Here is a 24,121-nt window from a genome sequence, read left to right as displayed (position 1 = left end):
TGGACAATCATCTGATTTACAAATAATGGTGATTTTGTCTCATCCTTCTTGATAATGCTTCTTCCTTTGTATTTTCTTCCTTATCACAGTGACTCCTACTTTAGCGTCAATGCTTAAAAATGTCTGAGTCTATTTCACAACAAATATGATGTCCAGTTAAGACTGAAGATAATTTTGTGCGTGTGTCGATGTGAAAGATTCCTTCCACTACTATAAAAAACAGATTTGGGGGACGCCTGGGCGGCTCAGTCGGGTGAGCACCGGGCTCTTGGCTTCGGCTCAGGTCATGATCTTGGGGTCGTGAGATCGAGCCCCATGTTGGGCCCTGCGCTCAGGAAGAGTCTGCTTGTCCCTCCCCCTCTGCTCCTACTCCTGCTTTCTCTCTGTCTCTCTGGAATAAATAAATAAAATCTTAAAAAAAAAAAAGCCTCATGTTCTACAGATTAATACCAACAAGGTGTATATCTCAGCAATTCCTTTAAAAACAAAAACAAAGGAGCACCTGGGTGGCTCAGTCGGTTAAGTGTCTGCCTTCAGCTCAGGTGATATCTCGGGGACCTGGGATCGAGCCCCATGTCTGGATCCCTGCTCGACACAGAGTCTGTTTCTCCCTCTCCCTCTGCCCCCACCCCGACTCATGGTCTCTCTCTCTCTCAAATAAATAAAATCTTTAAAACAACAACAACAAAAAAACAAACAAAAAAACAGATCTGGAGTTGACTGTTACTGTCTTTTGGCACCTTCTAAAATGGCCAATTGATTTTTCTCTTTGTTCTTATTGATGTGATGTATACTAATAATTAAAGTTCCTGATATTGATCATTGAGTTTCTTTTAATGGACTGCTAGATTCTATTTGCTAATGTTTTATTCATGCCTCTATAAGTCCGAAAACTGTCTATGCTTTTCTTTTTTTTTTTTAATTTTATTTATTTATTAGACAGAGAGAGACAGCCAGCGAGAGAGGGAACACAAGCAGGGGGAGCAGGAGAGGAAGAAGCAGGCTCCTAGCGGAGGAGCCTGATGTGGGGCTCGATCCCAGAGCACCGGGATCACGCCCTGAGCCGAAGGCAGACGCTTAAGGACTGCGCCACCCAGGCGCCCCGTCTATGCTTTTCTTGTATTGGCATATCTTCTGACGTGTTACCAGCATAGATATGCTGGATTTTTAATTTGTCTATAAATTTTTGACACTGAGGAAAGTTTTAAAAGAAAAATATAGAGACAGCCAATGCATCATTCTCCAACAATGTGAAAAAAGTAACATTGTGACATATTTACTTCAGATCTTTTTTTAAACAAATTTCATAGATAAAGTAACATCCCCACATTGATACATTATTTTACTTCCTTACCAGATGAAGTAAGCATGACCAATTTTGTGTCTATCTTTTCAGTCTCTTTAATTTTTTTAAATTATAGATGTATACATCTATAAAATATGTAATGTTACTATTTAAAATTATAAAAATATTACTTACATTGCATCATTCAGCAAACTGCCTTGTTAACTCAACTTTAGATTTATAAGATCTATTCTTACATATAGTTAAGGCTCATTTTTCTAAATTGTTTTAAAATACTCCACCATGACACCTGACTAATTTATTCATTTCCTTAAATGTGGTAATTTATTTTCTTTTCTAATCATTTGCCAGTTTTGGAAGTGTGTCAGTGAAGACCATGTATATGTTTTTCTTTCTTCTTCTTCTTCTTTTTTTAATGCACATACTGTGGGTTTCCCTAAGCCACAGTTTCTTGACCTTGGGACTGCCGACATTTCGGGTCAGGTCTGATAATTCTTTGTTGTGGAGCCAGCCTGTGGAACTTAGGGTGTTTGGCTGAACCCTCTACCTCTGCTCAGAGGGTTCCCAGTAGCAACTTCCCAAAGTGTGAACCCAAAATGTGTCCAGATATCGCCAAAAGCTCCTGTAGAGTTGTACCAACCTACAATGATCTGTTACATACATGTCCAACTTTACCATCTATTACCAAATTGTTTGTCAAATGGTTTTACTAGTTTCAACTCTCATCCGGAGTGTGTGAGTGGCTCGCTCTTTGAGTTACCTGATTTTTCTTATTGCTGCAAATGTTTTCATTTTGAAATGGTATCTAACTATTCTTTCCATTTGCATTCCCTTAATTACTTGTGAGAACGTGCATCTTTTCGTATGTTTACTGGAAATCTGGGGGTTTTCTTCTGTATATGCTGCCTTCTGAAAAAGAAACAGAGGATTTTTTTCATTCTTTAATTTTTGCAATGATTTAAACAATTTTCTGTGCTGGGAAGGTTTGGAAGGACATGCTTAGGAATTTCCTGGGTGTGGCTCCTCTCCTGTTTGGAAATGTCCTGGTTCTTCTATGGCTATTCATCTCATTTGACTTTTCATTTCTTTTAGAGTCAATTTCATATTTGTACGAAGGATTCTTACTCATTTAGAGCTACTGCCTTTGTGGTTGTACATACCCCTGATTTCTAGCACCAAGATCAATACTTAGTTTTCTAGTGATGTTTTTGTTTGCCTTCACTTCTGGCTTCAGTTTCTAATTTTATTACATTGTGTACAAAGAATATACCCTGTACATTTTCTTAACTTGGGAACTTATTCAACTTTACTCTATGGCCTAAGATATGATCAAAGTCTTTATCATTTTATTTATTTATTCATTTCATCAGGATAAGTGCACTCCTTAGTCTCCATAGCAGCAGTTTGTTCTCTATAGTTAAGAGTCTGTGTCTTGAAAAAAATAAATTAAAAAAAAAAAAAGAGTGTGTTTCTTGGTTTGTCTTTTTTATTCCTTTGCTGGTTTGTTTCTTAAATTCCAGATATGAGTGAAATCATACAGTATTTGACTGACTTATTTCACTTAGCATTATACTCTCTCGCTCTATCCATACTGTTGCAAATGGCAAGATTTCATCCTTTGTTATGGCTGAGTGATATTCCATTGTAAATGTATAATATACATACTACTTTTTATCCCTTCATCTATCGATGGACACTTGGCTGCTTCCATAATTTGGCTATTGTAGATAATGCTGCAATAAACAGAGATACATGTATTCCTCTGAATTAGTATTTAGTATTAGAATTTTTGTATTTTTAGGGTAAATATCCAGTGGTGTACTTCTTGGATTTTGGGGTAGTTCTATTTTTAACTTTTTGAGGAACCTCCATACTATTTTCCATAGTCGCTACACCAATTTGCATTCGACCAACAGTGCACCGAGGGTTCCTTTTTCTCAGCATCCTTGCCAACACTTGTTGTTTCTTGTGGTTTTTATTTTAGCCATCTGACAGGTGTGAAGTGACATCTTATGTACTTTTCATTTGCATTTCCCTGATGATGAGTAACGTGGAACATCTTTTCATGTGTCTGTTGGCCATCTTTGGAGAAATGTCTGTTCGTATCTTCTGCCCATTTTTTAATTGAATTTTTTGTTTTTTGGTGTTGAGTTGAATGAGTTCTTTATGTATTTTGGATACTAACCCTTTATTGGATATATTATTTGCAAATATCTTCTCCCATTCCGTAGGCTGCCTTTTAGTTTTGTTGACTATTTCCTTTGCCATGCAGAAACTTTTTATTTTGGTGAAGTCCCAATAGCTTATTTTTGCTTTTATCTCCCTTGCCGCAGGAGATATATCTAGAAAAATGTCGCTACAGCTAATGTCAGAGAGATTAATGCCTGTGCTTCCTTCTAGGATTTTTATGGTTTCAGGTCTCATATTTAGGTCTTTAATTCATTTTGAGTTTATTTTTAGATATGATCAATTTTTAATAAATGTCTAAAATACAGTATTGATATGAAAAGCTATCATTTGCTTGCCTGCTATATCTCTGCTCTTTATTTTACTTTTAGGCAATTTAAGCTCAAAAGCAAATGAAGCTTTAGGCCCATCCACTTTCTATGAATTTTATTTTATGGCACTGCTATTTGTGTGGTCCCTGCATTAACTTAAATCTACACATCTGCCCAATACACTCCTTTTACCTAACAAATCACTCCCTTCTTTTCAATTATTCTTATGTTCAAGTTTTTGTATGTGTCACAAGTTTTCTCATATGTTAACATCCACTCAAGGTGACCTATCCAAATGCAAAACTTTCCCTATTTCTAGATGAGTGCCGCGTTGCTGAGCAGGCATCGAAGACCTGGGATTAGGCATCTTAATAATATAGGTATGAAATAACATACGGAACTTTACGTAACACTTACATAGAGAATGGTATATAATACAGTACATGACATAACCTAAATAACATAGCTTGCTGTTAATAACGATGTTACTGCAGTTACTGATGTGACATATGAGGAAGTATCTGGCACTTGCATGGGCCTTCTGCTCTTTGCCCTCCGAGTCTTTCCTCCAGGTTGGTCCCATGCTGTCCTCACTTCTTTCCTGAATGCCTCAGGAATACGTCCTCATTTCCTCTCTTTAGCAAGCTTCTCTGTCCCTGTCTCCTTGGCATTCCTCCCCTCCAAGCCCAGGGAGAGGAGAAAGCCTGGAAGGCTAGCTGGACAGGCCTCTCTGGAACAGCCGCTGCTGAACACAGCTGAGAAGAGATGGGCTAGAGGATGACACTGGGGATTTCTAAAACAACAGACATGGGAGGATAGAAAGTTCTAGAAATCTCACAGAGCAGTTTCAGACAGAGGCCCCCCTGAGCAAGTCCTGGCCACTGCCCTGAAAATGGGTCTGGTTGAAAGCAACTTGAGGGGGAAAGACAGCAAAGCATCGAGAGCTCGCTGGGCTCTGAGTCTGACTGATGTCTTGCCTTCGGACATCCCAGAGCTCAGCATTCTCTGCATTCTCTTTACTTCCTTATCGGTGGAAATGGCAGGAAAGGCAGCCTTGTGGGGTAGCCCTGAGGACTCAGGTTGGTCTGAACTTCTGTGATGAACACAACACATCCCCACCATGGCCCCAGAGAAATGTTACAGCCACCCTTTAGCTTCATTTCCACACAAAATATTTGTCCCGCCTGACTTTACCTTGTCTCAGAGGAAAATTTGCAAACTTTCAAAAATCTTATAAAACGTGAATACATTTCCAGGTCAGAAGGTCTTATCTGAGAATCAATTCAACAAGCTGGAGCTTTATTTAGGGTTCTCAGGGGACCTCTGAAGGTTGGTACAGCACCTGACGTGCCAGAGATGGTGGTTCTCATTAGAGCATGTCCAAATCCCATGGCAGTGAGTCCCAGGTACCCAGGTCGTGCCCCGGTCCCATTATCCCAGAATCTCTGGGAAGTGGGAGGCACCCAGGAGCTTAGCAGACCCCAAGGGATGTGAGAAATCACTAATTCAGACACAGTTCTCTTGCTGCTCTCTGAAGGAAGGCAAGAGAGGGAAAAGATGCTAAAATGCAAATATAGCTCATTATAACGCCGTCCTCACTTAGGAACACCCTGGTATTTGGACACAGCACTCATTTTCACCAAGTGTCCTGCTGCCGTGTTTGCTCTCCATCCAGGACATTGTCCGTACTTGGCAAATGCCTTCTCCTGCGATCACGGACGGCATGCTGCCCGACACGTGTGGCGTGGCTGAGGGCCCCGGGTTGAGCTCCTCTGTCTGACCACGCTCTCAGTTCTCGCCTCTTTAAGGGTATTTCTCACGCCAGGACTGCAGAAACTCACCCGGGTCATTTTACACTGTGGTATTCGTTGCTCCCAACACAGCGCCTTTCCCCTACACAGAACTGCAATCTGACATGGCTGATTTCTGTCGCATGCCACGTGCTTCTCTTACGTACCACCTGCCATTCGAAAGGTGTACTGAGTATGGGGCAGACACAGTTCACTGGCATGCGTCACCGAGCACGAGGTACTCGTTAGGGAAGGAAGGGGCCCGTCTGGAATGAGCACGCCATCAGCGTTCGTTCACGGAATTGTTGCTGCTTCTCTCCAGAAAGTGCATCAGAAAACACAACTCCTGTTTCTCTTCTGTGCGGCCGTTGGTCTCTAGATACCTGCCCCACGGGTCCTGTCCGGTGCCCACAGACTTTACACTCAGCCACTATCTTTGCTTCCCTCTTCCTGCTGCCTTCGCCTTCCTGGGCTCATCTCGCTCCTCTGTGGGCTCGCAGCTCCTGCTTCCCGTCCCCCGCAGCCGGCACAGAGCCTCCTCACCTGCTCCTGGAGTCCTCAGTCCAATGTTCGGGGCCCTTCTCACACTGTAACTGAGAAGGCACCTGCTGATGGCCCAGATTCTGAGCACTTTGAGCGGCTTCTGAGTCGTGACCACGTCCTCTTCTGCATCCTCACAGAAGAGCGCTGTGCCTGGGGCCCAGGAGGTAATGCTTCCTTCTGAATGAGTGAGGGAAAGATGAGGGGAGACTTGAGTCTCCTGGACCAGTGGCCTGCAGCCTGCGGATGGCAGGTCTTCTGGGCTCCCCCTTTTCTGCCCAGGATGCCGTTGGGACCTCTCCACCCATTTCAGCTTTCAAGAGCTAGACCGTGCGCTGCCAGAGTGCAGGCCTAGGTGACAAGGAGGACCGAGGGATGAGCCATCTGAGCAGGCAGCTGCGTGTGGGCTTCAAGCCACGGCAGCTGCCACGGCCCAGCCCCGGCAGCAGGCACTGGACTAGAGGCCCCGCAGGCGAAGCCAAGAGATGGAGGTCTGCTCTGTTTGCCAGGGGGTTTTAAGCAGGGTGGACAGTGAGGATCTGACTTCTACTTTAGAAAGAGCACCTGACCGCAGAGCAGAGCATGGACCATGGTGGGACCGTCAGTGGTCGAAAGCCCGAGAGGAAGGCTTGAAGAATTTCAGATAGGCGAGGCTGGGCTTGGTGCCCAGGAGTGTAGTAGGAAGATGGGGAAAGGGAGACGGATCTGCTGTGGAGGTAGGAGGCATGGCCGGGACTTGCCCACAGGCGGGTGTGGGAGGGAGGAGAGAGAAGGACAACACTGCAGGTTATGGGAGGAGTGGGATGCTGCTTACAGATGCAGGGGAGACCTGGAGGGAGCTAGATGTGTCGGGGAGAGAAACAAAATGATTGCCCCAAAGCTTTTAGCAACTCACAAGTTTGTAGTCGCCTTACAGACACCCAACCCCGGTTCTCGCCAGCCACCGCTGGAGAGATTACCCACGTCTGCAAGTTAGCAAAGGGCAGGGTTCGCAAAGGGGCCCTGCAACTGCGGAGTGCCCCGGGCTGTGAATGGCTTGCCCCACGCATCTCGGCAGCCCACTCTCCCCTTGCTGCACTGTTATTCCTGAAAACAAACGCCCTGCAAGAACTTCACGGCTCTAAAGATGAGTCAAACCGCTTAGAAGATAACCCAGAAAAGCCGGGACGGGTGGGAGCACTGCTGTTCCAGAATGAAACCTGGCCCCCATGCGTCCCACGTGACACATCCCTGCACTCGGGGCACCCGGTGGCTGATGCTCCGCTGACTCTTCAGAAGGACCCCGTGCCCTGCATTGTGCACACACAGCGTCCGGAGATGCCAGGACTCCGAGCCCTTGCTGGAAACACGTGAGTTTTCTTAGCCACCACGAGCCAAGAAAACAGAGGTCACGTTCACAACAGCCTCCAGAAATCACTTCTTTGCTATTAGGAGTGAACAGGAAAAAGTGCAGCTGAACCCCTCGGGGTGTGACAACTGGATTAAAATAGACTCGAGGCACTGAGCAAAGCCCACCAACCCGCAGTCACGGCAGACGGTGTGAACGCAGAGCCACACGGCCCACCTACCCGCACCCGGGCCACGCCACCGGCTCCTTCCATGTGGCCTGGAAGCCCTGGCTCTGAGACACACAGATCCAAGTGGGAGAAATGCAGCCTGACCCCCCAGGACGTGAGGACAGTTTGGAATGTCACCACACGAACTGGGATTCTAATTGATTCTGGTGAGACACAGCGGCTCGAACAAGGAGAACGTCCTCCCCTAAGTCCAGCACCGGAGACGCTCAGACAAGGGGGCGAGCAACTCTGGGAAGCAAGTTGTCAGTCACCGTAACTCCACGGAAGACATCTGCGGGGTGTGGCCGAGAGCCCGATGAACCCCCTTTCCCAGGACTCCGGAAAGCACCGGCCGGGGGCTGTGCTGTGCTCTTGGAGGTCTCTCCAGGTCGGGGCTGCTGGAAGGAGCCACACGACGGAGGGCACAATTCCACCAGCTCACAACGTCTCTGGTTCGACGTTCCCGACCACGACTCCCAGGACACCTCACAGTCTGATCTGTGGAGTCCAGCTGGGGAGACTGATGCAGCCAACACCCTACGCAGACCAAGTTTTTATGTATATAAACTCAGAGGTTACGGGGTATATTTCACATACGTTTTACCTGGACCGTCCTAAACGAACAGTGGCAGGCAGCAGAAACCCTGGGTTCCTCCAGGATTCTCTGAGAGGGTTCTAGCCGACAGAGTTCAGTAACAAAGAGACCTCAGTGTAGGAACAGATAAAACCAGCCAAGTCCGAAAACAAACACCCCAAGAGCAGTGCTGGAAAGCCCCAGGTTGTGGTAAATAATAACCCAGACAAGGAGAGTCATGACATCACTCTGAAAATCGTCTTTATGTGAGGCACAAGCAATGTGTTTGGGGATAAGAATACATACAGTCCAGAGTCCAGTCATTTTCAATCTCCCAGTGATTGCGACAAGCGTCCGTGCCCTCGGGAGCTTAAATTCCCACAGCGGGGACACACGAGGCACACAGGAGGCCCCGAGCTTTGGTCAGGGCACGTGGAAGACAGACACCAGCAGGTTTGGGTGGGGTGGGCTTCCCAGGAGCCCAGACGGGGGCACGTTCGTTAGAGATTTCTGGTAGATATCCCAGTGCTTAGGCGGCCACGCAAATGCATCTTCTTATAAGCCCTGGTTTATGCATTAGTCCCAGCACGCACGCACTCTAACACGTTAACTCCTCTAAGGCGACCAGACCCAGAACTGCCGGCCGAAGAAGACGGAATCACTGTGCCGTCCTGGAGAGTCCATGGAGAAGCCTCCTATAGTCAAGAGCTCACTCAGAAAAGATGCCACCGTCAGAACAAAGCTAAGAAAACACCACATAACAGCTCACACATCAAGGCCCACGCCTCGGTTCCAAAATCAGTCTACACATGCAGGCTGGGAAAGGATCGGCTTGGGAGTCATTACTGTCAAACATCAAGTCTCTGCATGTCTGGTCATGGTGAGGTTCACAGAAAGTCCTGCCGTGGCAGAAACCCCAAACAAGCAAAAAACAACGAGGCCCAATGTACTTGGCCTGAATCCTGAAAATTCTGAATCAGAGGGTGAAGGAAAGTGTATGAGCAGAAGGCCTGTAGCAAGAAGGGGAAGTGAAAGTGGGGAGGTTTGGGGTCATGGTCGGGGAAGAGGGGTGGGCTGGGTGGAGTGGGGCTCTGGTGAGCGTGCAGAAGAAGGGAGGAGAGGGGGTGGAGGGGGGTGTGAGGAAGGGACAGTGGTGTGGGTTGTGCAGGAGAGAGGGGCCCAGTGGGTGTGGGGGTGGAGAGGGAGTGGAAGAGGAGGAGACAGAGGGGAGAGAGTGAGTGGAGGGGGTGTGGGGAGGAGGGGGGCTTCTGGGGGCCCAGGGGAAAGGACTGGCAGGAGGTCAGGCTTCTATCTTCTGTCCATCCTCACGGTACCTCACTCGCACCAGGAAGACGGACAACTGTCATCGGGGCCCTTGGGGGCTCCGGCCTCTCCTGATGTGTGAGGACATTTCTTTGGGGGCTGCAAATATCTCGTGGCTCTTTTTCCAACCCTTGCCTGAAATCTTTCACCTGTTGTTTGGAAATCAGGGTTTGAAAGGCAGAAATGGGGTGCATTGAAGCGAGGCCTGGGCAAAGCCACGTGACATTGGGTGATTCCATCAACGCTGCCTTGTGTCAGGCTGAGCTATGGGATGAGTGCAATGACATCTGTCAAGTTCTCAGCACACACAAGTGTTGGGTAGTATGGTTGGAGTTATACTTCCCACGTGCCTCCTGATTCGGGTTTGCAGGAACAAACATCATTAGCTCCAAAGAGCCCCTTCCTGTCACTGCACGGAACGTGATTTTAGATTTGTGGGCACACCCATTTTATCACAGGGGTCTCCATAAATATCCACATCACGTTATCCGTTTCAAAACCCACCCTGTCGTAGGCACGGTGTGTGTCTGCTGTGACCCTCGCTCAGTCCTCTGGGGGACACACCCGATTGCTAACAAGGCACACATTCCCAATCTGACTGGGTCATCACCTCTTGTGATTAAATAAATGCAGGTCTTTGGACTTAAAGAAGATTTTTCTTTTTACTCTAGCCGCTACAGAATGACAAAGCATCTGAAGCATTCCAATTGATTTTCTGCCCCAGGGAAAACGTGAGCCAGGAAGTTCTCCGTGTTCGGGTTCTGCCTTAGGTTGTAACAGGACCCGCTCTGCTCCCTGCTGTAAGGGGGGGCAGCGGGGCGGCCCCGCCTGTCGCTGGTGGGAGCGGCGCCCCCACGCGCCCACCGCCCTGCCCCCCTCCTCTCCGCATCTGCTCTCCCTCACCCTCGCTTCTTCAAAAGGCTGTGCTGATTGTCATCAAAAGATGCAACTAAATTTTACAACTGAAATATGTCAGAGTGACAAGACAATCAACGTGCAGACTTGCCGCACAACAGAAATTCAGGTCACACACACGGGGAGACGACTTCCCAAGGTCCCAGTTCTTCTAGGGGGGCTAACACTCTCATGCAGACGCACAGGCTCTTGCAAAGCCATGACCAGTTCGGTCACCCACACATGGCCTCAACGGAGAAGAGCCTTCTCTGGGACCAGTACCAGGATCACGGGTGGTCCCAGCGCGCCCGCGAGGGCTGGCCCCGCTCCGGGGGCTCCCGCGGCAGCCCCCGCGGACCACCCGCACCACTGCGCTGAGGCCGGCCCGCGTCTCGGGACAGCACGGGTGGAGACGGCGTGCAGGACTCCCCCAGACTGCCGAGGCCGGGAGGGGGCGGCCGACAGAAGCCGGGTGCCTACAGCAGCCCAAGGCCTTTATCGTTGGATATTTACAAAGTACACAACACAGTCTCCCCGGCCGAGGACAAAATCGTGTGTACTGATTTCGGCAATGCGGTTCTATCAGCCGGACGAGGAACAGCTCCGTACCTTCCAGCAGCCCGCGTCTGTCCACTGCCTCCTGCGGACTACAGAGGGAGACTGAAGACCGCTGGGGAGAGAGCGCGTGGAAAGCACTGGTAAGAGGGATTTTTATGTGGCGTGGCCACGGACTCAGGAAGGGGATGCAGCCAGGCCGGAGCAGACTCGGGCTGGGCTGGTAGGGACGGCTCACCCTGGCTCGCCTATCCCTCGGAGACGGTCACTCCTCCTGTGACCCAGAGGAAGGGCAGTATGGGACTGCCAGGGCCAACAGCGGATGACACCGATAAGCAGGGCTGGGAGTGAAAGTCATGACACCCACGGCATTAGCCTGACACACACGGTGGACGGGACGCAGGTCACACCTGAGTGTAGCTGTTTGCTATAGTCACATGGGTAGGTCTGAAAAGAAGCAAAAGGATTCTTTCTCTCTCTCTCTCACTCTCACACATGCGCGCGCGTGCGCGCGCGCACACACACACACACACACACACACACACACACACAGGGAACTGTGAATGAGTCCCTCTAAAATAATAGGGAGTCACCAAGCAAACACCTGAGCGTTCTCTGTGGCTCTTCTCCACAAGCGCCATTGGTCTGCCAGAGTCCTACCTCCCTCTGCAGAGGTCGTCACCACCACAGGCGGACTGACAGTCCTCTAAACCCATGCCCGTCCACCATCTTGATACAGTTCTTCATAATGCAGACTGCAATCAAATAATTTTTTATTTATAAGGGGGAAGTAATTATAAATGGAGAGAGACAGAGATGAGAGAGACAAAGGGAGACTGGGAGGGAAGGAGGCTCTTGGGAGTGGGAGGGAGCCCGGGGTCAGACACTAAGGCAGATGTGGAGGTCATTTCCAGTGAGTGTTCGCCGGGCGGTCCTGGGGTAAGCTGTCTTCACTTTAGTGAGAAACGTAATCACTGCCGTAGTCTCACACCTACACAAACTGGATGACACAAGCCACAACTCTTTATCCTAAACTTTTGGAAACAAATATGTTCTATTCACATTTTTTTTTCTTTTGTAAATGAATGTAGTGTTTATATTCCCAATAAGGTTGGCAGTGTGCTTTAATCAAATATTTTAATTCTGGGAAAAACCACATGAATATTCTCAACAAGGGAGAACTATATAAAGATTATAAATACACTCGTATCAATTCACATTTAGATTCTGCTTCCAGTGAGCTCAGGTGTTAGTCTTTTCACCAGCACATGAGTCATAAACAAATTCTGGGGTTTCAGAACATTTTGTCTTTGGGAACTATGAAGAATCAACTGAAGCCCGATACTACAAATATTTAAATCTAATTTACTGACTGGGAAAGTGCGACGCAGAGCATTTAACTCTCCTAATACGAGAGTGCATTTCCTTTTTCTTACCTGAAAGATAAACATGGTGACTAATCGTCTAATGTCAACTGAGTTTATTTCTTCTCTCAGCATAAAACTAAATTCTCCCTTGACTGATACTCAACTCCACTCTGAGACCAGAGAGAGAACCTCAAAGAACATGTTAACAATCTCTTCCTTCAAATTCCTTATGGCCTTGCCTGCTCTGTTTGCTTGTATCATTATTTGATACGACAGAAAAGCAATATTTATGAAGTATTTCTGAGCTAGGAGGTTTCATAGTTAAATCGGAATTTTCCAAGTAGTCGTCTGACCTGAGTGTAAGGAGCGAGATCGAAGGGGCAGGTAGATACAAATCTGCACACACAGGACGGAGGAGGCCAGGCCTGGCCGGGGAAGAGAGACGATATCAAAATGGCCAGCACTTGGTGTTGCATTTAAAGACCAACGTGTTAGGGGTGCCCGAGTGGCTCAGTCAGTCGAGCGTCTGACTCTTGATTTCAGTTCAGGTCATGATCTCAGGGTTGTGAGATTAAGCCCTGCACCAGGCTCTGCACTGGGCATGAAGCCCACTGGGGATTCTCTCTCTCCCTCTCCCTCTGCTTCCTCCTGACCCCCCCCCCCGGGTGCACCCTCTCTCACGCGCGCTCTCTCTCTCAAAAGTAAATAAATAAAATAAAATAAAGAACAAAGATGTGAGAATATTTGGGGATCAAGATACCTTCTTTGGCACTGGCAACTGGGAAAGAGAACACAATCCGACTGGAATTTTAAGGAACAGAGACAAAGCTCTGAAAAGAGTGTTAAGAGTCTGGTTATGCTGAGAAAAGGTATGTTTTCATCTGTTTTCTTCAAATCATGAGGCTGCGGCCAGCGGCATTAATGTTTATATGTCAGCACAGACTGTCCGTTCCTAAGCACTAAGGCTGGTTATCAGTCTCCCCAAATGGACAAACAGCGGTCAGTGGCAAGTGCTTGAGTACTTGGGTTCTGGAAACAGACCAGTGGGTTTGAAATCCCGGTGCCCCGTTTCCTTCCCACTCAGCCCTGGGCAGTTCATCTCCTATAGATCTCAGGGTGCTCATTGATAGAACAGGAGCAATACTAACAGCTACGTCACAGAACTGCTGAAAGAATTAAATGAAATGATACAAGTAATTACTAAGCATAGTGTCTGGAACTTGCTGTCAGTGGAACATTTAATACAGTCTTAACGGTGGTTTCTTGTTCATTTTGTGCCTGTACATATAGGGACGCATGTTTATTTACATGCGTGAATGCACCCTCAAAATTCTGACAATACTATTCGTGTCAAAAATCTGAAGAAGAAAGAAGAATTACAAAGTTGAATTTAGCAAATGATTCTCTTGCTCTAGTAGAGGCACTGAAATTTACCTGTGATGCAAATTCATATATGAAAGCTACTTAATAATACTTTGGATTGAATGGATCATAATGTTGTTTTTTTTCAAGATTTTATTTATTTATTTTATTTTCGAGAGTGAGCACAAGCTGGGGGGAGGGGAAGAGGGAGGGAGAGAACCTCAAGCAGAATCCACACAGAGCTCAGAGCCCAACCCGGGGCTCGATCCCACGACCCTGAGATCATGACCTGAATGGAAACCAAGAGTCAGATGCTCAACCAACTGAGCCACCCAGGTGCCCCTCATAGTGTTGTTTTAACCTTTAACCCCCACAAACATTTTGGGGGGAAACATACAAAAAACAGAAATTATATGGAAATGCCTTACAGTTTTTACCTGCAAGCCTCCGGAGATATGTTTGCATGATTAATGGTCCTGTACACGGGCAGCTATTTGGCCCAGCCAGTTAGAAAATCCACAGGGTAAGCTGGACCACGGTCACTCGGTAGGGCGGAGCTGTGCCCGCCGCCTGGGGTTCCTGGCGGCTGTGTCCTGACACTGCGGCTGACACTGGTCTGGGTAGTGGGGACCAGCCTGGCAGCTGGAGCGTCATAGAGTTGAAAGAACAGGCTTAGCACGGCTGTGAAGCTCCCCTGTCTGCCTCTGTGGCTGTTCAACCACTTTCCTCTTGACTCCAGGACTGGCTGTCCTGAGACCTGAGCTGGGTTGCCAAGGTGACCTCTCAGAGACAGAAAAGAACTTTTGCTTCCTCTCCAGGGTTCCTAAAATGTGGAAGGTTGAGGGCTGTGTGTGTCACTTTCTTCTTTATGTTCGAGAACACATTAAAATAAAACAGACGTGAGAGAGACAGTGGGAGGCAGAGACTGAGAGAGGCGGAAAGTGAGTTCCAGGATCTCGTTACGCCTGTGGGAGCACCACTTCTTTCTTTTCCAGAGGGTTAGGCGATCCTCTCAATCTCCCTTTTTCTTTTCTCCTTTCTTTCTTAAATGTGTTAGTGTTGGTATCTGACACCTGCAAACAGTTCTAATGAACAGCCAATGTGAGGCCACACATACCTGGGTTTGGAATCTGGTTTTTTATTTACTAGACTTACTAGCTAAATGTCTTTGATTAAGTGACCCATCTGTGCTTCAGACTTATAAAAACAATTTAGACTATGCATAACTCCCACTTAGGGTTCCGAAGACTAACTGAAGAGGTAGAGCCCTGTCCCTGATATCTGTGTGTGTCTCTGTGTGTGTGTGTTTTCCCCCTCTTTCCTCTTCTGGGTGCACATCACTCAAGAATAAAAAGAAGGAAGAAACCCCTGCTCCTGACTCCTTGCTGTTGGCTTTCCACAAGTACTGCACCTGCCTATTCACAGAGGTGACCCAACGCTTTCTATATTTTCAATATTATAACCTTCAGCTAGGATAATGCAATCTCTTATGGCTTAAAATTTTAATTATGCCACCTGATAAAGAAGTAACCCAGAATTGCTTTCTATGGTAGAGGTGACAAAGTCTACAATAGCCTCAGTTAGTTTTGCTTAACTAATTTTAAATAAAAAAATGTACCCAAACACTGACCTTGTACTTTCACTTTCAGTTTCCTTAAAAATGTCCTTGACACAAAGTTGCAAAGGCAGGGGTTGCCAATTTATAGGCAGCATTGCTGTGGACACAATACAGGGTTAAGGCTAAAAGTCAGCAGGACGTGAACTCAAATCTGGCTCCTGGTTCACCTCTCTGTCCTCCTGGCCTGGTCTGCGCAATGTGGGTGTGGTCCTGCACCCCCCGCTCAGTTACAGGTGGGGATTCAAAGTGACAAGGAAGACGACACTAGGACAAGGTGGGTGCAGCTCCTTAGGCTGTATGTACTATAATTGTGACTATTATTAAGATAACTCATAACGGGGCACCCGAGTGGCTCAGTCGGTGAAGCGTCTGCCTTCAGCTCAGGTCATGATCCCAGGCTCCTGGGATAGAGCCCCGCATCAGACCCCCTGCTTGGTGGAGAGTCTGCTTCTGTTCTCCCCCTGCTCATTATCTTTCTCTCTCTCCCTTTCAAATAAATAAATAAAATCTTTAAAAAAAAGATAACTAATAACTAATAATAGAGTCTGGTAGCAATCAATTTTGGTTCCTCTTATCTTGAAACTTTGTCTTGGAAGCACCTTCACGATTTGCGTGCCTAAACTATGTGGCCAAATACATCTTTTATTGTATCACAAAACCAAGAAGAGTCATCCTCAAATAATATTTAAGTTGACCCTTACCTATTCTTTAATTATGCGAGACTTTCTCAGATGAAGTTAAATGTGCATAATAAATCCTTAGCTAAAATACGAACTCTCACTGAGAGTTAATTGCCACAGCGTCTACTGTGACAGGTGAACTCCCAGGCAGCAATCACAAGTTCAAGTACGCGATGACTCAGAGCTCCCTTTCACTAACACACAAGGTTAGAAGCAGGTCACGCGCTCTGAGTCAACGATTGCTTGCTTTCAGCTTATAATTCAAAATCTGACCTCTTCTGAAAATGCGGCATCACAATCATCTCCATCGCCCATCAGTAGGAAGGACGGTTAGGAATGACTTCTTTGCAGTTCAGAGCCCAACCGTTCTGGGACTAAACCCCTAAAAGCTGTTTCAAGGAGGTTGAAGATCAGCAACTAATGCCTATTTCTAACTTTCATTAAAGCTCAATTCCCACAAACACAGACTATATTTATTCCGTACAAAGGGATTTGAAATAGAACTTGAAAAACAAACAGCCAGGAAAAGAAGAAGTAAATCATAGGAAGAACCATAAATAAAAAAGAAACCTTTAGTGAGGGGTTTTTTTTTTTTTTGGTCCTGACCCTGTGGAGAGTTCGCCATCTAGTGGCAATTCTTGATAAATGCAATCTTATTTCCACTGCTTAAAATGTTAAGCCTTGTTTTCCTCGTCATTACTGTTGTTGTTGTTGTTGTTGTTGTTGTTTTAACAATCTGTACGGAAAGATCCTTATGCAAAATGTTATAAATATTGTTTCCATGCAGCTCAGCTATAGGAACTCATGTCTGTACCATTTATGTTCCAGAGTGAAGCAAGAGTGCTATCTGCTGGTTCTAGGTATCCTTCCAATTTTACAAGCAGGAAAGTATTTTTAGGTGCATTTAACACTGAAATAAACCTCCATAAATTTTCATGTGAGACTTTGAAAACTTTTAGTTCCAAAAACAGAGTCAAAGTTTTAAAAAAACAAACAAACAACAAAAAAAAACTTTCGTAGCTTTAATTCTAAAGCATCAGCTCCAACAAGGTTTCCTTCTCCTTGGAGTTCAATTATGTAAGAACAGAGGGTGGATACTGAGTATGCCTCCAGCTCCCAGTTACTGTTACATGTGTTTCTCATGTTTCCTGCAGGTAACTAGTTGTTATTAATGAAGAGGAGAAAGGGGGCATTTGGAGGAAGCAGGCTTGCAATTCTTTGTAGCATTTGCTTTAAGACTCAACATACTTCATCAACATTTCAGTACAAGTTGCACTGTGGAATGAGCGTTGAAAAAGCAAAGGCATTTTCAGATGGTCTATTTAATAGATACATCGGCACCTTTTTCAAGAAAATCAGATAAGTAGATGTGATGATAGTAGCAATGGTACTCTTCACAATAGTATGTATCCACATGGTGATTCTTCCCAGACCTATCGAGTGCTGATTTTAAGGAGGAAACTCGGAAAGGCCACTGATGGGTGAAAAGTTAGAAAGTTAGCAAGTTGAGATTTACACTGCTGACTGCAAACAAGCCAAACAATGTCAAAAACGACGGTCCTTGAGACACGTCATTACCAGATAAAGATGAGACGCCAGCCCTAATTCATATATCAGACAAATATGAACTGTTCGAGCCTGGCCAGCACACTGTAAAAGTGAGAAGACCCACAGAGCACAAACCACAAAAATAGTGTGATATATAATGAACGGTAACTTACGAAGCAGCTTGTTTTATTATTAAAGAACATTATGCCTGTGGAATTCTCATTGTACAAATGTCCCGATTGATAGTTTTATGAATCTGGGGATGTGGTGTGTATTTTTTATTGAGGAATGTTGTTTTGTTCCCATTAGATATTTAGAATACATTTTAATAAAATAAGCTCTTTGTTCAAGGGAATTGAATGATTCATGATTTTGCTGAGTTCTTTCCTGTTGGAACTTCTTACAAAGCAACCCCTGACTGCTTGACTTTCTGAATAGCCTGAGTGATTCCAAACTCTCTTTAGCAAAGAGGGATGAATGCTGGAACTGGACCTCAATAAAGAAAAGCTTGTTTCCTCCTCCACCCTCCCACACTTGGAGAGACGGGTCCAAACCTCAGACCCAGAAGTTAAACTGTTTCTTTGCCTAGTAGATTAGACTGTGGTCCTTTACTCTTCAGTGGCCTATGCTGGAAATGCCAAGCGCACGCATGCGAATACACACGGAAGCACCCCCCTAACCATTTATCTGCTATCGACGTTGAGGTTTTACTTGTCAGCAAGATTCGGAACACAGAAATCCATGAGACTTTTCTCCCTCGCGCCTGTTCCTGAACACCTGACCCATGGCTTCCAATCTGATGTTTTTCCTCCCACGGAGAACGTCTCCCGTGGGAGATACTCAATGTGGCGACACAAAGGCTAATTCCAGGGAATGGGTGTTTAGCATGGCTGCTACAGGCCCTCATCCCTTTGGTGCAAGCTGCTTTATGGTTCTGGGTTTGATTTCCTTCTTTATGAAATGAGGGGATTTGATAAAAAACATGTCTAGTACCCTAGGAACTTAAAATTTCCATTTTCTTCTTTTCTTTTTTTATGACTTTTACCTGAGCACCTGGGCTCCAGTACTAGTATTTCCTTTTTCTTCTGAATTTCTGTAGTTGGGAGCACAGTAAACCCCGGAAGTCTTTAACTTTAAATAAACCACAATATTGATAAGGTCTTCTTAACCTCTTGACTACTTTTCTCCCATTCAACATGACACATTGGACCTATACGCCCGGATATAAGATCTTCAAAGAAATAGAATGAGTGGTTAATAATGTCGCGGTAAGTTAGATTACGGCCAATTCATTCCCTTTGCCTGGCCCTGCACCCCACCGTCAGTAACACCTCACAGCAATGGCCACGACAGAGCTGCCTCATCGCCCCCCAACCCGCTCCAGGAGCTCAGAGCCCTTGAGACCCCATCACCCCCCAAAACCCCTCATCTCTCACACTGGCATCTCCACCCTGCAGCCCCATAAATTTCCCCACTTCACGCTTCAACCAGTAACACCAGTCCTCAGGCCACACCCTTCCTCTCCAAGGATTCTTTAACTCTTCTCACAAGATTTCTCAAAAATTACAAAAACACACACCATTCTTCTTGAATCCAATAACAAACAGCAACAAGCTACAAATCAGAGGGTAACAGGTATCTGCAATAAACCCTTACCCCTTTCAGAGCCCAGCGCCTCTGCCCTGCCACGGATTTACCAGTGAGCTTGGGTCAGCACGCCCAGCGCCCTCTTGCTCCCTTCTCCCACCTACTTCTCCCCTGAATGGAGCCTACGGTCCTCATTGTTTCCTTCTCATCCTGACCCAAATCTGGACCAATCTTCATGGGGAGACGCATTGGATCAGGCAGGTGGTGGAAACGCGCAGAACATGAAGACATTCCTCAGCTCACCACCTTTATGACACCCCCCCATCCCATCCCATGACCCATGCATCTGCATTCTAGCAAATGCTTCCTGCCTCTGGAGCAGAAAATCAGCTCTCCAGCTCACATGTGTGGTTTGTCTTCATCCATCATGCAATTTCACCTGTGCCTAATGAATAATGTTTGCCAAGTACTATTTCCCATTATTTCAAAAGACCACCAGAGATTAGAAATGCATAACTAATGTTATATCCAAGATACCCAAAGGAACCTAAAAGTTTATACAAATACTAATTATTTAAATCTGATCCAAAAACTAAGAAAAGAACTTCATACCTGTATTAGTAACTTAATACATACACACAAATACATGCACACACCGCAACATTCAGTAAGCTGTTACGATCCTGTTACACCGAAGGTTGAAACCTAACGGTACCCAATTATTCTCTTTGACTCGCCACTTCTGTGAAAAATAAGAAGAAAATTTAAGACTGCTAAAATGCCATCACAACTTGAAGACAGAATTACTACAGAGAAGACAGGCAGTCACTTACCGGTGCTCACATAAATTATGAAGGTGAAGTCCGTATTTTTCTTCAGCAGATAACCCATCCATCAGCAAGTAGAAAATGAGAAAATTGCTCTGGCCCACAGGTTGTGAAACAAGTCTGGATTTCTCGAGCATATATGTATAAATTCTGGCTGGTTAAGGGCGGAAAAAGAGTGATCCTGTTAAATGGCATTACTCGTTTCGTTTCCACAAATTTACACAAACTAGTTAATTGCAAGAGATAATAATGCAGCCGTTTTCAAGTGCAGACCTTTTGAAAAATATCAATCGGCTTTACTATTTAGAGCAGTGTTAGGTTTCCAGAAAAATCTAGCAGAAAATCCTGAGAGCTCCATCGCGCCCGCTCTCTCCTCCCCAAAGCACGGTTTCCCTTTATTCACACATTGCGCTAGTGCAGTAAATTCGTTAGGACTGATGAGCCAATATGGATACTTTGTTACGAACTGAAGTCCGTAAATGCATGTTGGTGTTCGCTCTTTGTGTTGTACACTCTATGGGTTTTAAGAAATTCATGATCCTACATATCATACAGAGTTGTTTCCCCGCCCTAGAAATCCCATGCTCCGCTGTGTATCCCTTCCTCCTTCCCTCACCCCTGACACCCACTGGTCTTCTTACTGTCTCTGTAGGTGTACCTTCCCCAGAATGTTGTACAGATGGAATCACACAGGATGTAAACCGTTCAAGTTGTAATCATTTCAGTTTCTTTCACTTAAGAATATATACTTAAGGGTCTTCTTTGTCCTTTCCTGGCTGGATAGTTCATTTCCTGTATCCGTAACAGTCCATCAGACAAACATATTACAGTTTATTTATCTACTCACCTATTAAAGGACATCTTGGTTGCTTACAGTTTTTGCAATTACGAATAAAGCTGCTATAAACATTTGTATCCACATTATGTGTGGACATAAGTTTTCCACTCGGTTGGGTAAATACCAAGGAGTGTGATTCCTGGATCGTATGGTAAGACTATGTTTAGCTTTGTAAAATGCCACCAAACTGTCTTCCGGAGTGACTGCACCATTTTGCGTTCCCACCAGCAATTAACCAGAGTTCCTGTTGCTCCACGTCCTTTTGCCAGTAGTTAGTGTTGTAAGGGTTTGGGGTTTCAGGCATTCTAGTAAGTTTGCAATGGTATTTCATTTTTGTCTTAACACACATTTCCCAGATGACCTATAACATGGAGCATGTTTTCATATGCTTCTTTCCCATTTGTGTATCTTTTTTGGTGAGGCGTCTAGATGCTCTGACCATCTTTTTCAAAGTGGGTCGATTGTTTTCCTATTGCTGAGTACCAAGAGTTCACTGCATATTTTAGCCAACAGTCCTTTACCAGATGTGATTTTGCCAATATTTTCTCCTTATCTGTGGCTCATCATTTCATTCTCTTAACGGTGTCTTTCACAGAACAGTCATTTTTAACTTGAATGAAGTCCAGCTTATCAAATATTTCTTTCATGGACTGTGTTTTTAGTGTTACACCAAAAAGTCATTGCCAAACACAAGGTCATCTAACAATTTATCTTTTAAAAAGTTTTACAGTTTTGTTTTTCCATTAGATTTATGACCCACTTTGAGTCATTTTCTTTTTGCATGTGGGTGTCCTGCTGTTTTAGCATAACTTGTTGAAATGACTATCATTTTTTTATCGAATTACCTTTGTTCCTTTGAAAGACCAGTTAACTGCATTTATGTAGGTCTATTTCTGAGCTCTTTATTCTGTCCCATTGATCTACTTGTCTGTTCTTTCACCAATACCACCCTGCCCTGATTCCTGCAGCTTTAGAGTAAGTCTTGAAGCTGGGTAGCACCAGCCCTCCAACTTTGTTCTTCGCTTTAAATGTTGCATTGGCTATTCTGGATCTTTTAACTCTCCATATAAACTTTATGTCAATATCCCCAAAGTAACTTGCTGGGATTTCTATTAGGATTGTGTTGAACCTATAGAAAAAATGGGGAAAAACTGACATTTTAACGATACTGAGCCTTTCTACACATGAACACTGAATATCTCTCCATCTATTTAGATCTTCTTTGATGTTTTTTTAATCAGAGTTTTGTAGTTTTCCTTAAAAGATCTTACAAATATTTTGTTAAGATTTATACCTAAGTTCTTCATTTTTTGGTGGTAATGGAAATACTATTGTGCTTTTAATGTCGAATCCCAATTGTTCATTGCTTCTATATAGAAAAGCAATTGACTTCTGCATATTAACCACATATCCTGCAAACTTGTTGGCTTACTATTTCCAGGAGATTTTTGTTGTTGTGATTCTTTCCAAATTTCTACAGAGATAATCATGTCATCTGTGAACAAAGACAGTTTTATTTCTTTCTTCCTAATCTGTTTGTGTGTGTGTGTGTGTGTGTGTGTGTACACACACACATATATTTCTTGTCTTACAGCATTAGCTAGGACTTCCAGTACAATGCTGAAAACAAGTCGTGAGAGGGGACATTCTACCGTGTTCTGGACCCAACATGGAACTTCTGTGCACAAATATAACCTGACATAAAACACGTTCTTGGGTGTAACAAAGGCACCCAAAAAAGTTCTAGAATTTTCATAATTACTGTCTTACAGTTTGAAAGCACAAGTCATATTCCTATTATATTGATTATATTATATTGATTGTTATTATACTGATTATTGATATTGACCATAAAGTGTTCTGCTGTAGACTCTAGCAAGTATTACTATCGACTGATCAGAAGTGTATAGGGCCACACTATACAAAGACCAAAAATGTAGACAATAGTCTCTCACTGCTACAAACACTGGAAGCAACCCACTGCAGGAAAGGCAAATATGACCTGAATTTATGCAGACACAATTTAATAAATAGAAAGTATATTAGGAAAATTTCAAGACAGATATTGAAATCATAAAAAGGAGCCAAGTCATGGTTTATAGCCTGGTGGTAAATAGTGAAACAGATGCCTCGATAATAAGGTTCACATCCCAGTTAAGGAGTAAGGCAGGTGATGTGTTTATGAAGCAGCACATGCCCAGTGTGCAGAGGGTCTAGCTGTCTTGCAGTTTGTTGTGACCTCACATGCACAGCAGCACAATAACTAGTATCTATTGTGTCTTAAACATTCCAAAAATACAAACAAAAACCACCCATGTCATGAGAACATGTTGTTGACATGTTCAACATGACATGAGCCATCTCGGAACGAAAAAAGGATCTAGGATGGGAGTCAGATCCCTGATTTTGCTTCAGAGATAGGATTGACAATACAGTAATCAACATTTATGGCTACCTGTTTGGTGGGCTTAGAAGTCTAGATTTTCTGGAGTATTTTTTATTTGAATTTAGGTTTGTTCTTATCATTATGAATGGCCAGTAAACAGTTAGGCATTTCAATTTCAAATGCAACTGTGAATTACCATAGTTTCTCTCTCTGCAGTAAGGATCCATGGTCAATAATTTTTTTTTTTTGATCAAAAGGCGACGGTTCTCAGGGAGTCAAATGGATGTAATTATATCCTACATTTGAACTAGAATCATCATCTTGTGTAATGAGTCTGCTGATAATTATTCTAGAGTCCTGCCTCCATAAGCAAAAATCTGAGGTCTCCTAGTTTTGGTTTTATATAGCAAGTCTACTTGAGCAAATGGAACCGCTAATACATGGTTTCCCTCTGGTCAAGTTCAATAAGTGGTCAATTCAGCCTGTCATAATGATTATCAGGGCAAAAAAAAAAAAAAAAAAAAAAAACAAAACCCCAAACCCTCATAATTAACACTCCCTATTACAAAAAGTTGTCCTATCAGAAACCTTTTAGAAAAGTTGTTGTAAGTGCATAAAGAATGTCTCTTTCAAAATATCCCATTAATCAGTTGCCCAAAGGTGATGCTAAAATTAGAACAGGGTGATGTAGTGTCTTTCCCATCTCTCCTTGAGTATTAAATCAGGTGACAGTTTCAAGGAGAGGTCTTAATTACTACACTTTCTTTCCTCTCTTTTTTTCTTTCTTACGCAAATTATTTGCTGAAAACATTTTCCATAGTACTAATAATATAAGCCCAGCTCGAGAGAATATTTCTAAAATCACACAGGAA

General features: G+C 44.6%; 1 protein-coding gene across 1 annotated transcript in view; it reads right to left on the bottom strand.

Moving 5' to 3' along the window:
* The window catches only part of MYO16 (myosin XVI), a 434,741-nt gene that overhangs the window by 227,721 nt on the left and 182,899 nt on the right, over nucleotides 1-24,121 (bottom strand). The window contains exon 15 of the mRNA XM_040624514.1: nucleotides 20,032-20,179. Within this exon, the coding sequence (XP_040480448.1) occupies nucleotides 20,032-20,179 (148 nt within the window). The remainder of the gene's footprint in view (nucleotides 1-20,031; nucleotides 20,180-24,121) is intronic.

Source organism: Ursus maritimus, unplaced genomic scaffold (assembly GCF_017311325.1).
Source record: "Ursus maritimus isolate PB19 unplaced genomic scaffold, ASM1731132v1 scaffold_10, whole genome shotgun sequence".
NCBI classification, from domain to species: domain Eukaryota; kingdom Metazoa; phylum Chordata; class Mammalia; order Carnivora; family Ursidae; genus Ursus; species Ursus maritimus.
Note: the sequence above shows the minus strand (reverse complement) of the source record. Positions and strands in the feature narration are given on the sequence as shown.